Below are 16,359 nucleotides of genomic sequence, written 5' to 3'. Positions count from 1 at the left end.
TTCATCCTTTTAATCAGATTATCTACTTTTTTATCATCAAAAACCTAAACAGCTTTCAACTTGTATATCACAAGAGCAAGTGTAATTTGTTTTTCCCCCTTTAACCACAATATTGTCGTTGTTTTCTCAGTCCTAAAGATCTATTTATTTTCTTTGCAACCATGAGAATATTTCAATAATGAAACAAACTCATTCCAGCAGGATCTTGTTGAAGCTTCTGTCTGTATTACATACTGTATTATCTTGAAGAAATCACACATTGTTTTGAAATAAATTTGTGTCATGATGAAGGGTTTCTCTTGAAGGTATTTTCTAACAATAGCAGTAAATACCACAACTTATGCTTCAGTGTAACATCGCCATTATAATCAATAAATAAATACAGTGGAAACTCTTTATATCGAGGTCCTTGGGACCAGGGAATATCAGCAGTCAATAAACAATACAAAGCAAAGCAAACTGATTTCACTGGGACCAGAGAAAAAAGTTCATTATATTATTAGGTATTTCATTATATGGAGTTTCCACTGTATATAATCATGTACAGATATTTTCAGGCAGAATAAATACTATATTTGCATGTAGAAGGTTCCTTTATATAAAGTCTCCAAAGCATCAGAAATAAATAGAAAATTACACATTTCCAATTTCAGACACAAGAGGGCGCTTCACAAAATAAACTAGAGAACAATTAATGTGCAGTTTTTAAACTTGGCGATTTTGTGATTATTCACCATATTTTTATCTGCATTTGTGTAAAAAAACATACGAATTCAAGTAGTTTCCACCAAGTGGTTACAGAATTCAAAAACTAAACTCTTTGTGCTGATTGCATTGCGGTCTAGTAAAGCACTGATGAGAACATTTATCTGTGAGAGCACACACACACACACACCAAACCGATCCGACTGCCTGGGCACTTCACGAAGATATTTTCAGCACATTTCAAATAAAACACCACCAACCAGTAGCCTTAGCATCAGAAACAAGAAAAAATAACTCAATAACACTCCTCAAACACATGGAGCTCCTGATGTGATGTTATTCACCTTCACAGGAAGCGAGATGGAGCTGGGAAAGTTTTTACACCTTGACACCTTGTTTACTTTGCACAATGAATGTGCCTAGCCGCATACTCCCCCTTGTGGCGTAACGGAGGAACAACCTCTCCCAACGCATTCCATCTCCGTTTAAAGCACAGGAGCACAGATCGCCCTGTGAGCCACAACTACATGGAAGAACACAACTGTCTCAGCATCATCAACAAACAACAAGGGAGTACATATATTCTGTAAATATATACTAAATATCTATATTCTGAATATAACTTAGAAATGTAATAAATATACAATTATATTTTATTGTACAGAATTAGTATATTTCAGTGTTTTGTCTTATATGAAGGAATTGAGTAACATAATAGATCATAATAATGACTACAGCTACAGTTGTGTTCAGTGAATCAGTTCTCCTGAAGTCAAAGTGTTTCTTTTTCAGCTGAGACGCCGTTTTGTTGCTGTTGGGAGAAAATAATAATAAAAACTCCAACTCCAGGCAGAACCGGTGAGATTAATGAAGCCCAGCATGGAGTGCTGAGTAAAAGTGAGTGATGTGTTGGAGAGAAATGTGGTTGTATTTGACTGAGTTCGTGTAAAAACAGCAGTAAAACTGCGGAACTGAAATCACCTGAGAAGGTGTTTAATGGCTAAATACAGGTGCAATGTCCTGCATCAGTGACCAGTGTTTTCTCATAAAGAGTGTCTTTAGGCTGCTTTCTTCACACACACATGTTGTTTTCACTGCGTCTGTTGTGTAAATTCTATTTAAAAGTACTGACTGCAAAATCATCTGAAAAAAAAAAAAAAATATATATATATATATATATATATATATATATATATATATATATATATATATATATATATATATATATATTAGGGCGCATCAGTTGCCCTCACTTTCATAAAATCTGATGCATTTTTGTTTGGGTGTTCCTTTTCACCAATAAAGACATCCTGTAAAATTTTTTGACCATATTCAAAAGTCTAATGGTGCCACTATGAGGTTCATTTTTTGCCAAAAAACGCTTATTTTAAGTTTTCGCGTAAGGTTTGAATCACAATGTTGGACTCCATTTATTGATTTCTTGTCACCCAGAGATCATGTTAAGAACCTTTGCAAGGGATTGAGAAGCATTAATGTGATTCATAATACATTTGTATTGTTTAAAAGTAGTTGAACAATGATTCAATGAACAGCTAAAACTCAAACTGTGCTTGATAATATATTTAGAATATGTACTAAAAATGTGTATCTAAGATATTTGGTATACTCTATAAGGTGCCGTAATGTTTCATGAAAAGTGATCAAAATTTTGTCATAAACGTCATAAAATAGCAGCTTTTTTCCAAAACTTTGAGCTCCTGGTGCCACCATTAAACTTTTGAATTTTGTCAAAATATTTCACCCAGTGTGTTTTCTTACCAAAAGAAACATAAAAACAAAAATGCATCATGATCGGAGGAACTTTTCATTTTTAGGGGGCAACTGATGCACCCTAATATATATATATAAAATATATATATATATATATATATATATATATATATTTTTTTTTTTTTTTGTGTGTGTGTGTGTGTGTGTGTGTGTGTGTGTGGATGGAATTTTCCTACGTCTTGCAAGAACAATATCATGCAGAAGAGATTTTATCATTTTGATGTGCTAAGGGTTGGTGATTTTATCATTTTGATGTGCTGAAGGTTGGTTTTGTCTCATGACAAAGAGTTTTGCTGAGCTGTGGTGTGACCGGTTAGACCTGTCTGGGTTTTAGAAAACCTGTGTGGACATGGGACCCAAATAAATGTGATATTTTCCCTTGATTAACCACTGATCTCCTGCTTCTCAACACACCTAGTTTGTTTTGGATTGAGTGCAAATGTCTCCCTTTTTTAAACAGGCTGAGAATTGGACACAGCAATCTTAACAGTACCTTTAACATCATGGGAAAACATCCAATGAGTTTCTGCAATCAGGATTACACTCATGCAGCTCTAACCAGTGAACATTATAGTTATAGGGACTGTATGTATAAAAGACAGTATTCAGATCTTGACAGATGGAGCAAAGGATTTGCAAACAGATGCCACAGGTTCTGCAGTTGCTGTGTCCAGTTACCAGGTGGAAATTAGTCAGAGAACTTCTGATGGTCTGAGTGTATATAGGGTGAAATTGTTTCCCATAATGTTGGCATTAGAATGGACTGAACAGGTAAACTGCAGAAATATATTAATCTGTAATGATTCCGTGTCAGCACTTAGGAGCATGAGGTTCACCTAGAAGTCATCAAGATCTGCTTTATGAAATCTTGTTTACCAATTCAAGAATCGTAAATCAGGGGAAAATATCACATTCATTTGGGTCCCAGCACATTCAGGCATCCAGGGGAACAAGAGAGTGGACAAACTCACAAAAGAAGCAGTCAAAAAAGAAACTGTTGATGTGAGTATCAAATATTCAAAATCAATGGGAAAAGCATAGTGTGGAGAAAGGGAAATCAACAGTGGCAACAGCTAGAGGATAACGAGGAAAAAAGGGAGACATTTGCACTCAATCCAAAACAAACTAGGTATGTTGAGAAGCAGGAGATCAAACCAGAAAAAGCAAATAATAATAAGCAGGCTGAGGATTGGACACAGCAAGCTTAACAGTACCTTTAACATCATGGGAAAATATCCAATGAGTTTCTGCGATCAGTTCCATGAAGCTGAGACAGTTGAGTATAACATGCAAGAAATGTAGGTTTTAGAGGCAAGAAATGATGACAGAGCTACAGAAAATCGGACGGGTAGAGGACAGTATTAAAAATATGTCAAAGTATGGAGACACTGCTAAAGGGAGGAAATGGTTATTTATGTTTTTCGAACAACTGGACTGGAAAGGCGGCTTTAAAATGTAGTGATGATGATGTGGAAAAATCCCTGTAGATGGCAGTAATGCAGCATTGTGCATGCCAGGTGCTGTAAAACCTCAAAGAAGAAGATGATGATGGGCTCAGAGAGTTTTGAGTCACAGGTATATAATTTGTGGTTGACATTGGTGAATTACTTCCGGTTGCACTGTAAGATGGCCGCACCGACGAGAGCACCGAGACATCTCAGCAAATTAGTGTTTATTTACTTTTTAATGACTGGTTCTTTTTGCACATACAGTGATATCATGCATTCTAAGGCTAAGATAGCTAAGCGCTAGCTAGAATGATTTAGTTATCTGTCCAGAAAAATGACACGTCATGTAACCTTCCTCTATCTTGCAGTTGCACTCACTTGGCAGGCTTTCCTTTTCTTTTCCACTAGCAGGAGAGCCGAGTCAGAATGGGCAAACATGGTGGACTTGTTTTGGTTAAAAGTAAGTCAAACATGCCCCACGGTCATCATGTGATATTGTTGCTCACTTGCTTTGGCAATCTCCAGAATCGTAAAATGCGGGACACTTTATTTTGGCAAAACATTGACACACAAAATACACGTTTTGTGTGTGTGTGTGTGTGTGTGTGTGTGTGTGTGTGTACAGCAGCGCAACATCTTAAAACTCTAATAGCAATAGAAATAGAACATTTTACCCAGAATTCAACTTTGCAGTTAGAACCTTTAATTGATGTGGAATGTTTTAGGCTCCAGATTCTCTGTGTTCTTGACCATGCTGATACCAAACAAAATGAGGAAATGTAACCCAAGGAGCTGCTGACTTTGGGTTATTATTGGTTTGTTCCTGTGTCTTTCAGGGAGATCGTGACCTGGACTAGTGAATAGAGTAAAGTCTATGGCTCAGAAAACAAGATGCCATGTCTCAGCATTTTCAGCACAACTGACAAAATATATCACGGTCCATGTGATCCCAACTGACTTCAGACTGACTGAGTTCTGGATCAGACTTCATTCGAAAAAAAAAAAAATTTTATGCTGGGAAAGATAAAGTAGTTTTAGACTTAAAGTAGCTCTTCTATTAACTACAGATTATTTTATTCACCTCCTGGTTCAGCTTTTTGTTACTCAGGATTACACTCACTGATAGGAATGCAGATCTAACCAGTGAACATTATAGTTATAGGGACTGTATTTAGGCTGCTTTCTTCAGACACATGTTGTTTTCAGTGTCTGTTGTGTAAATTCCAACATTTCTGTTTAAGGGTACTGACTGCAAAGTCATCTGAATTTTTTTTTCTGCGTGTGTGTGTATGGAATTTTCCTATGTCTCGCAAGAACAATATCATGCGGAAGAGATTTGATCATTTTGATGTGCTGAAGCTCGTTTTTTTCTCATGACAAAGAGTTTTGCTGAAATGTAGTGTGACCGCTTAGACCGGTCTGAGGTTTAGAAAACCTGTGTGGACATGGAGTTACTCAGGATTACACTCACTGATAGGAATGCAGATCAGTGAACATTATAGTTATAGGGACTGTATGTATAAAGACAGTATTCAGATCTTGACAGATGGAGCAAAGGATTTGCAAACAGATGCCACAGGTTCTGCAGTTGCTGTGTCCAGTTACCAGGTGGAAATTAGTCAGAGAACTTCTGATGGTTTGAGTGTATGTAGGGTGAAATTGTTTGCCATAATGTTGGCATTAGAATGGACTGAACAGGTAAACTGCAGAAATATATTAATCTGTAATGATTCCGTGTCAGCACTTAGGAGCATGGGGTTCACCTAGAAGTCATCAAGATCTGCTTTATGAAATCTTGTTTACCAATTCAAGAATCATAAATCAGGGGAAAATATCACATTCATTTGAGTCCAAGCACATTCAGGCATCCAGGGGAACAAGAGAGTGGACAAACTCGCAAAAGAAGCAGTCAAAAAAGAAACTGTTGACATGAGTATCAAATATTCAAAATCAATGGGAAAAGCATAGTGTGGAGAAAGGGAAATCAACAGTGGCAACAGCTAGAGGATAACGAGGAAAAAAGGGAGACATTTGCACTCAATCCAAAACAAACTAGTTATGTTGAGAAGCAGGAGATCAAACCAGAAAAAGCAAATAATAATAAGCAGGCTGAGGATTGGACACAGCAAGCTTAACAGTACCTTTAACATCATGGGAAAACATCCAATGAGTTTCTGCGATCAGTTCCATGAAGCTGAGACAGTTGAGTATATCTTTATATCATGCAAGAAATTTAGGGTTTAGAGGCAAGAAATGATGACAGAGCTACAGAAAATCAGACGGGTAGAGGACAGTATTAAAAGTATGTCAAAGTATGGAGACACTGCTAAAGGGAGGAAATGGTTATTTATGTTTTTAAGAACAACTGGACTGGAAAGGCGGCTTTAAAATGTAGTGATGATGATGTGGAAAAATCCCTGTAGATGGCAGTAATGCAGCATTGTGGATGCCAACTGCCGTAAAACCTCAAAGAAGAAGAATATGACGACGATGATGACCTCAGAGAGTTTTGAGTCGCAGATATATAATTTGTGGTTGACATTGGTGAATTACTTCCGGTTGCACTGTAAAGGTGATGATACACGGGGCAACTTTTTGGGCAATGTTGCCGAGCAATGTTGCTGGCAACGGGCAACTAGGTGAGACACAGGGCAACTTTTCAGGGCAACTAACAATGGGCAACAACAGTTAGCAACGGCAGTTTACAGTTAGCTAAAAAAAATCGATGTCTTAATTTTTGCTGTGACCATTTAATCAAGCTGTCTGTTTTTTAGAGCTTTGGTGAGGTAAATTCCTCCATATAGAATATTAAAATAACTTACCGGTGTAAAAACAGATGAGGAGTCTCTCCATCTCTTCACTCCACTGACACTGAGCGGCCACCATATTTGTTTGAAATTTCTGATCCGAACCTCACCGGAGGTCACATGACTCGATACTCGCATTCTGATTGGCTTATCTCAAAAAGTTGCCAGAGATTATCAAAACCATTCAGAAAGAAACAATGTTGCCCAATCTCAATAGAAAAGAGTCAAAACGCAATTGCCCAGCAACATTGCTCGGCAACATTGCCCAAAAAGTTGCCCCGTGTATCATCACCATAAGATGGCCGCACCGACGAGAGCACCGAGACATCTCAGCAAATTAGTGTTTATTTACTTTTTATGACTGGTTCTTTTTGCACATACAGTGATATCATGCATTCTAAGGCTAAGATAGCTAAGCGCTAGCTAGAATGATTTAGTTATCTGTCCAGAAAAATGACATGTCATGTAACCTTCCTCTATCTTGCAGTTGCACTCACTTGGCAGGCTTTCCTTTTCTTTTCCACTAGCAGGAGAGCCGAGTCAGAATGGGCAAACATGGTGGACTTGTTTTGGTTAAAAGTAAGTCAAACATGCCCCACGGTTGTCATGTGATATTGTTGCTCACTTGCTTTGGCAATCTCCAGAATCGTAAAATGCGGGACACTTTTTATTTTGGCAAAACATTGACACACAAGATACACGTTTTGTGTGTGTGTGTGTGTGTGTGTGTGTGCGCGCGTGCGTGTGCAGCAGCAGCGCAACACCTCGAAACTCTTATAGCAATAGAAATAGAACATTTTACCCAGAATTCAACTTTGCAGTTAGAACCTTTAATTGATGTGGAATGTTTTAGGCTCCAGATTCTCTGTGTTCTTGGCCATGCTGATACCAAACAAAATGAGGAAATGTAACCCAAGGAGCTGCTGACTCTTGGTTATTATTGGTTTGTTCCTGTGTCTTTCAGGGAGACTGTGAGCTGGACTAGTGAATAGAGTAAAGTCTGGCTCAGAAAACAAGATGCCATGTCGAAGCATTTTCAGCACAACTGACAAAATATATCACGGTCCATGTGATCCCAACTGACTTCAGACTGACTGAGTTCTGGATCAGAATTTATTCAAAATAAAAAAAAACATTTAATGCTGGTAAAGAGAAAGTAGTTTTAGACTTAAAGTAGCCCTTCTATTAACTACAGATGATTTTAGTCGCCTCTTGGTTCAGCTTTATTAGTGAAGGCATCACAGCTGACCTGCTTGGACTTCAAACTGTGTCTCCTCCTTTCCAGCAGAAATCCTCCTCCCTGATTACTGAACTGTTCGCCTCATGTCCTGTCTGGACAGACACGTACACGTCTTCTGCTTCTGATGGGACATGATGCTGTTACATAACCATTAAAACTACTCTTACTGTGAATCCTCCTGCTTCTTAAGTTTGGAGTCTTTCAATTCATTAGATGTGAAAGATTTTTTTTCTACAATTTTAACAGCATGTTTGTTTTTTTCCTAATTTTTGGGAGTGTAATTCATTCACTCCAAGAAATCAGCATCTTCAGGAATCAGCAGTGAGTCCATGAGCTGTGTGTGCAGACACTAATATTCAAAAATGGAGAGCCGTGATCTGGACACAGATAATGAGACCCCACCCTCAGAAAAGCGGTAAGGTGCCATGTTCTAATATTTTACCTAGGACGTAATTTTGGGTAGGGACGCTAGGGACGTGTCCCTACCAATATTCAACCGCTACTGTGTAATCACGATCAATAAAACCGATGTCCTAACCTGAGCAATGATTATATGGCACACAAAGGGTTAAATGTATGACACTGCTAATAATCCCCCCTCTAACGTAGATATCATTGTCTGATTAGCTACCTGTTTCTCACTAACTTACATGGTTGGCTATCCCAGCTGTCACTCCATCTGCTGTAAAAGCAGCACACTTCCCACAGCAGCCGTGACTACCTGCCCATCAACCCCCCGTATCTCACACGTACACACCTGACCTACCCCACGCACCCCCCACTCTCCATCAACCTACAAATTGAGCTGGACTTCGATGTCCATGCATGCTTGCCCTACGACTCGCATGCTGACTTGAGTATCATGGATGACGGCCCCCCTCCCAAGAAATGAGACATTCGTTCATTCTTCTTCAAAGTCAAGAATGTAAGTGCAGGGTTTCCGTCGAGCTTTAAAAACTCAACAAAATCCTTTTGATGTATGGAAGCCCTTAATAAAAGTATTGCTGAGGCTCCTTAGGCAGGTTTAGCAATGTGACAGGACGCATCAGAGCTAGGCTACTGCATACTGTCTGCAGAGAAAAGGAATGCTGGAGCAATGTAACTTGGTGTTAGATAATATCCTTGATGAATGAATGTTAAATTTATAGACCTAATGGTTTTACAGAATGTAAGTAGTCAGATGTAGGCTACTGCATGGCCATGCAGATGTGCGACTTGCATTTCAGAATCAACAGCATGACAGCTGCTGAGTCTGCTGCTGAGTCTGCTGAGTTCACCGTTTTACAGAGACCTCTTTCTACTACTACTAGGCTAGGCTAGATACAACAAATCCATGGTCCTTTACTGCCACCTACAGACGAATATTGGTAACTGCAGCATGAACATAAAAGAAGTCACAAGCACATCTGCAGTGAAAATCATAACACACGTTATGAACACAGAAACAGGCAACAAAAAGACATAATATGGAAAATGGAGGGGCAACAAAAAGACAAAAATTGGGGGGTTATACTACAAATGCAATACCAATGTAATCATAATCATGCTATAATAGGCAATCACTAAATTATATATCCAAATATCATTTTAACTAAATTTGAGCTTAATTACAGAATAGAAAATGCCACCAGTAGCGCCTATTTATGAGTGTCTCAATAAGGCAGTCAGTGAATTTTGAGACCCCCCCCCCCCATGTCAAACAATACAGATATTGAATTTAAAAAATATATATATATTTAATGCTAATAATGAGAGGTTTGAGGGTTGAAGTGAGAGGTTTGCTTGATCAAGTTGAGTCCCTTGTCAGGCTGCTTTTAGTCATCCCAATTTCATCATCTGAAGCTGAAAGAAGTTTCAGTGCTCTTAGGAGACTGAAAACATGGCTAAGAACTACCATGACACAAGTAAGGCTGAACAATCTTGGTGTGTGCCATGTCCATCAGGGAAAACTGGACAATACTGACCTGACAGAAATCTGCCAGCAGTTTGTCTCTGTTACAGACAGGCACAGGCATGTGTTTGGTTCTTTCAAATAGGAGCTAATTTGCTTGTGTTTATGTTTGAGTATCAGTAACATTTACATTTCATTTATGTGTACTTACGTGTTTCAGTGTTCTTGATGTATGTTAATTGACAGTATGTTGCAATTTGCAGCCCTTAACATCCTGCATGAGTAAAGCTGAGAACTCTGAAGTTGCCTCCTTTACTTTCATTACATGACGTTACATTACATTTAGCGACTTACTGTTACTATTTTGGTACAAGGAGCAATGTTGGGTTAGGTGCCTTGCTCAAGGGCACATCAGTCATGGATGGAGATGTAGGGAGAGGTAAGGGTGGGATTTGAATCAGCAACCCTGGGATCCAAAGACCAACTCCCTAACCATTAGGCCACAGCTGCCCTCGTTAACCTATAAGATCTGCATGACATGAAATTATGATTGCTAATGGAAAAAAAAAACACCTTTCATAAGCTCTGCCTTGGATCACTTTTATGTCCCCACCAATGTCAAAATCAAAGTTACTCCCTTGAACTGTTCATATCTGAAATATGGAGTGAACATATATGAAAAGATGAACTTAGCTTTTAATTCTCAGTTTAAATTTTTGTTAAGTCACCACTTGAAAAAATGCCAGATTCTGTTCATTGTTAGTAAAATTATGTTCTTATAAAATTAAAAATGCAGCCGTATGAGGCAGTACACTAAAGCCAAAATATGAATCACATCCCAATCCAGGCTTCACAGGACCAGACTGATGAGACGGTGCTGACACAAAACATTCCATTTTAAAGTGTAAAACATTTATTTTGATTTTGTAAAGGCAGCAAAGCAAACCACTGCAATATCAATACAGTCGGGGTGTTAAACTCAGATCCTGTGTCAAATCCAGGCGTTTATTTTAACCTGCATTTCAGACCGTGGTCAATCCAGCCGTGATAGAAACTGGAGTGCGCGTATGTATATACAGCGGTTTACTGTAACTACCTTCAGATGGCTCCACTACAGATCTGCTGTGAATTCTGGATAGTGTGAAAACGTTAAGCAGTCGTGTTCTACAGGCTGTTTCAGTTTTATTGTTTCCAAGTTCACGTGGGCCGAATGAAACGAGGCTGTGAGCCTGGAGTTTGACCCCATGTGCCATAACACTTCCTTCTGATGAGCTTCTCTTTCTGGACTGTTCAGTCAGCGTGCTTTGAGGCAGTTCGGTTTCCACTCTATAACTCTGTGCTCTGTGGGCTGCGACCTCTGGTGCTGCCACCTAGTGTGTAAGAAGAGGTAGAGCTCATAAAGAATATTAATCCTTTGATGCAAAACATGGGTCAAAAGTGACCCGGCTGAGTTTTTATGTTCTATATCTTTGCAATAAATTAATTCCATCATTCAGTATTCAAGGTATTCCTCAATTAACTTGTTTTTGATAATCATACATCCTTATTTTATTTTTTCCTTTTTTGAATAAAAACCCATTTTGTATCACTACCCTTCTAATGCACAACATGGGTCAAAAACGACCTGCATTCATTTTCCAGGTTATTTCATGTATGGCTGAGTGTTTCTATGATATACTTTTGAAATAAATTAATTTTGTCATTTACTTTTCCAAATATGCAGTAAATATATTGTTTATGTTTAGCACAAATCATCATTTTTATTTTTCCTTTCTTAAGTTATGAACAAGCACAGGTTTTGTAATTCTACATCAAGTTTACACACGGGTCAGAAACAACCCGCATGCATTTACTCCAGCATTTGGTGGGAACTGTGAATTGTGCTTGTGTCAGACATTTCACAGCTCAGCACAGCGCCCTTTGCCCATCTAATACATGTCAGTAATGTTTTTCAATTGTTCTAACATTACCTTAGAAAAAAATTGATTATGTTTAGGTTCCCTTGAGAGTGAGTAGATTACTTGTCAGAAAGTTACAAGTAATTACTATTAGCTACCGAGCTGTTGACATATTCTACTTTAGTTAGCTAATTTTATTGTAGTTGGCTTAGCTAACTACATAGTTAATAAATGAATAACTGGCCCCATTCACTGCTAAATTAATTACTTGAAACAAATTATTATTATAGTCTCATCTCATCTCATTATCTCCAGCCGCTTTATCCTGTTCTACAGGGTCGCAGGCAAGCTGGAGCCTATCCCAGCTGACTACGGGCGAAAGGCGGGGTACACCCTGGACAAGTCGCCAGGTCATCACAGGGCTGACACATAGACACAGACAACCATTCACACTCACATTCACACCTACGGTCAATTTAGAGTCACCAGTTAACCTAACCTGCATGTCGTTGGACTGTGGGGGAAACCGGAGCACCCGGAGGAAACCCACGGGGAGAACATGCAAACTCCACACAGAAAGGCCCTCGCCGGCCACGGGGCTCGAACCCGGACCTTCTTCCTGTGAGGCGACAGCGCTAACCACTACACCACTATGCCACCCTATTATTATAGTATTAAGATATTTAATTTTAAATCACACTTGGATGACCCATGTGTAGTAATATAAAAAGTATTTTTGTTCATAAAGTAGGAAAGAAAAAATTAAATTAATGATTTGTGGTAATTAAAAACAAGATATTTAAAGAATACTTGGAATATTTAATCATAAAATAAATTGGTTTCAAAAAATAGAACAAAGAAAAACTCAGTCAGAATGAAATAACCTGGAAAATGAATGCTGGTCATTTTTGACCCATGTTGTGCATTAGAAGGGGTGTGCATATGTTTTGCATCAAAGGGTTAAACAGAAATATAGCAATCCATGATATAAGCAGCAAATTTGTCTCTCCCAGTATTTTGTATTGTGATATCTGAGAAAATGAAATTCTGTCTCATGCCTCCTCTATAATGTTGTACAGTGAACTCCAGATGAAGAGATCAGACCCACCAGAACCCAGCCGTGTCTCCATGAACAGTGATCGGTCTATGGTTTTTCCTTTGGACTTTAACAATAGAGCCTCCTCATCTGTTCACAGGTAACATCCCATAATTCTCATAGTTAAATTCATAGTTAAAGGCTGTATTACACTGTCATTAGCAGCTATTTTGATTGAATATATATTATAGTGCCTATCATTCTACTACACAGTTTATATTATACAATAGCTTCTTGGTCTTCAGTGATATAACAAATACTTTCATTCAAAGCTTTAGAGGAAAAAGTGCAAACATTTATAAAGGTCAAAATGTCTGACAGGTAATGTCTTAAATGCTGAAGCAAGAAATGCGAATATAAGCAAAAAAGAAAATCTAATGGCGATTACTACTACGACTACTACTACTAATACTAATACTACTACTACTACTAATAATAATAAACATTGAACTGTTCTAAGAGAAAATAAATATGCAATAAAATGTCATGAAACAGAATCAACACTGATTCTAAAATTAATAGTAAGTGCAAAGTAACAACATTGTTGTTTTGTATTAAACAAAACGGCCCCATAGAGATCACTGTTACTTGGCCGTGTCTCCATGAAAAGCGATGTGTCTGAGTGTTTCTGTAAAATATAATAGAAAATGGAAACCCTTTGTATGAACACAATGACTATTTACCATAAATCACATCACTGACATTACAGTATTTATTAATAATAATGAAGATCAGCATTTTCCTCAACCTGAACTCCCACCTCCCAAAAACATGTCAGTAGGTCGACTGATCACTAAATTGCCCCTAAAATGATGGACTGGTGGATCATCCAGGGTGGAGTATAATTCTGGATCCAGTTACAGGTTTTATACCTCTGAACATTTCTGACTGGCTTTCTGAAAAATACACATCTGCTTTTGTATCAATTTAAAACACATTATCTGTTCATTCTGCATGATGGAGTGATATTCTGTTCCATCCCTAATGACCATATAGGAAAGAAAAACGAGAAACTCAAATTAAAACTGGGGCAGGTACTTTTTCTCCAGTTCTGCAATATTTTTGTCGTTTTGTATTCAGCACTGTGCTCTCTAAATGTTAATGCACTCATAAAGGATTATTGTAGTAAAATTAGAGCTGAAGTTTAGATTGTAGGATGAAAATTATTCTCTTTAACAGCAACAATTTTTGTTCCCAGTGATTTACAGAAAGCAGGAGACAGAAGAGAAAAGATCATCATCACAGATGCAGGGTAAGATCAAACCCAACACCATGACTGTGACACTGATGCACTGGTATTATAAACCTCTCTGCTGTTATTTCATAGAGACTGATTAGATTATAGAAAACATACAGGAGAATAAAACAAATGCACAGTGAGAACATTATAAAGAACTCTGTGGAATCCAGTCAGAAACACTGTGATCTTAAACTGTAATAATTGGAGCCCATGTCTCACCATGTCTTCCTACTTCAACCTGTCACACAGACACGCCCCAGAATCTGCTGCTGGAAATGAAGTCCTGAAAAAATTCAGATTAAATCTGATGAAGACGTTTCAGTGTTTAAATGGAGTGATAATAAAGCAGGAAAACCGAGTGCTCCTGAATGAGATCTTCACAGAGCTCTACATCACAGAGGGAGACAGTGGAGACGTCAATAAAGAACATGAGGTGAGACAGATTGAGGCAGCATCCAGGAGAAAAACAACAGAGGAAACACCAATCAAATGCAACGACATCTTTAAGCCCTTATCTGAAGAAGACGAACCCATCAGAACTGTAGTGACGAAGGGAGTGGCTGGTATTGGAAAAACAGTCTCTGTGCAGAAGTTCATTGTGGACTGGGCTGAAGGGAAAGCAAATCAGGACGTCCACCTCATATTTCCACTTCCTTTCAGAGAGCTGAATCTGATGAAGGACCAAAAACTGAGTCTGATGGAGCTGCTTCATGTCTGTTTCAATGAAACTAAAGAAACAGAAATGTCCAGGATTGGAAAGGTTCTGTTCATTTTTGATGGATTGGACGAGTGTCGTTTCCCGCTGGATTTTCAGAACACAGTGAGAGTGTGTGATGTAACTGAATCAGCATCAGTGCATGTGCTGCTGATAAACCTGATCAAAGGGAATCTGCTTCCCTCTGCTTTCATCTGGATCACCTCCCGACCAGCAGCAGCTGATCAAATCCCCTCTGAACATGTCCACCGAGTCACAGAGGTACGAGGGTTCAATGACCCCCAGAAGGAGGAGTACTTCAGGAAGAGGGTCAGTGATCAGAGCCTGGCCAAAAACATCATCACACACCTGAAGTCATTAAGAAGCCTCTACATCATGTGCCAAATCCCAGTCTTCTGCTGGATTTCAACCGCTGTTCTAGAGAGAATGTTGGGTGAAGCAGAGAGTGGAGAGATCCCCAAGACTCTGACTCAAATGTACACACACTTCCTCATCACTCAGACAAACATCATCAGCGGAAAGTACTCAAAGAAGCAGGAGAGTGATGAAGAAATACTTCTCAAACTGGGAAAACTGGCTTTTCAGCAGCTGAAGAAAGGCAACCTGATCTTCTATGAGGAAGACCTGAGAGAGTGTGGCATTGATGTGACAGAAGCAGCAGTGTACTCAGGTGTGTGTACACAGATCTTCAGAGAGGAAGTTGGGCTTCACCAGAGTAAAGTGTACTGCTTTGTTCATCTGAGCGTTCAGGAGCATCTCGCAGCTCTGTATGTGCATCTGACCTTCATGAAGGAAAAGGGAAATGTTCTTGATCACAGTCGGTCCAAGACAATTTCAGATGTACACAAGATTGCTGTAGGTCAGACCTTAAAAAGTCAGACTGGACATTTGGATCTGTTCCTCCGCTTTCTTCTGGGTCTCTCACTAGAGTCCAATCAGAAACTCTTACATGACTTCGTAACACGGACAGGAAGTAGCTCCCAGAGCAAAGAGGAAACAGTTCAGTACATTAAGGAGAAGATCAGTAGAGATGATCTTCCTGCAGAAAAATCCATCAATCTGTTCCACTGTCTGAATGAACTGGGTGACGATTCTCTCGTGAAGGAAATCCAATGCTACCTGAAATCTGGAAAACAAAGTGAACTCTCTGCTTCACAGTGGTCTGCTCTGGCGTTTGTGTTACTGACTTCAGCACAGGAGCTGGAGGAGTTTGATCTGAGTAAATATACCAGTACAGAGAAGATACCAGATGAGGTTCTTGTGAAGGTGATGCCTGTGATTGCAGCATCCAGAAAAGCAATGTAAGTAAAGTTGAATATAACTGTTCTACTGTTAGAAAGAGAGAAACTGAAAGCACTTTGACAAATCTGCACTTTGGGACAAAATCCACAACTCCATGACTCGAGTGAAAGTAAAGATCCTCCTGGTCAAATGTTACTGCAATGCAAGTGAAAGTTGTTCAGTCAAATTTTTACTTGAGTTACAGTACTGGAGGATTTGCTTTTAAAAATACTGACGTATTCAAAAG

At 38.8% G+C, this 16,359-nt stretch overlaps 1 protein-coding gene across 4 annotated transcripts in view; it reads left to right on the top strand.

The window, feature by feature from the left end:
* The first annotated feature begins 1,166 nt into the window (after positions 1-1,166).
* Positions 1,167-16,359, top strand: part of LOC132870685 (NLR family CARD domain-containing protein 3-like) — a 28,056-nt gene continuing 12,863 nt past the window's right edge. For 2 of the 4 annotated variants that reach the window (XM_060904465.1, XM_060904463.1), the window contains exons 1-6: positions 1,171-1,291; positions 1,498-1,602; positions 8,288-8,406; positions 12,860-12,976; positions 14,075-14,128; positions 14,366-16,132. In XM_060904465.1, the coding sequence (XP_060760448.1) occupies positions 8,354-8,406; positions 12,860-12,976; positions 14,075-14,128; positions 14,366-16,132 (1,991 nt within the window). In that variant the 5' untranslated portion in view covers positions 1,171-1,291; positions 1,498-1,602; positions 8,288-8,353. Of the gene's footprint in view, positions 1,292-1,497; positions 1,603-8,287; positions 8,407-12,859; positions 12,977-14,074; positions 14,129-14,365; positions 16,133-16,359 lie in introns of all 4 variants that reach the window. The other 2 variants (XM_060904466.1, XM_060904464.1) reach the window with 2 other exon arrangements.

This window comes from Neoarius graeffei, chromosome 22 (genome assembly GCF_027579695.1).
Source record: "Neoarius graeffei isolate fNeoGra1 chromosome 22, fNeoGra1.pri, whole genome shotgun sequence".
NCBI lineage: Eukaryota > Metazoa > Chordata > Actinopteri > Siluriformes > Ariidae > Neoarius > Neoarius graeffei.
This window is presented reverse-complemented; position numbering and strand designations above follow the sequence as displayed.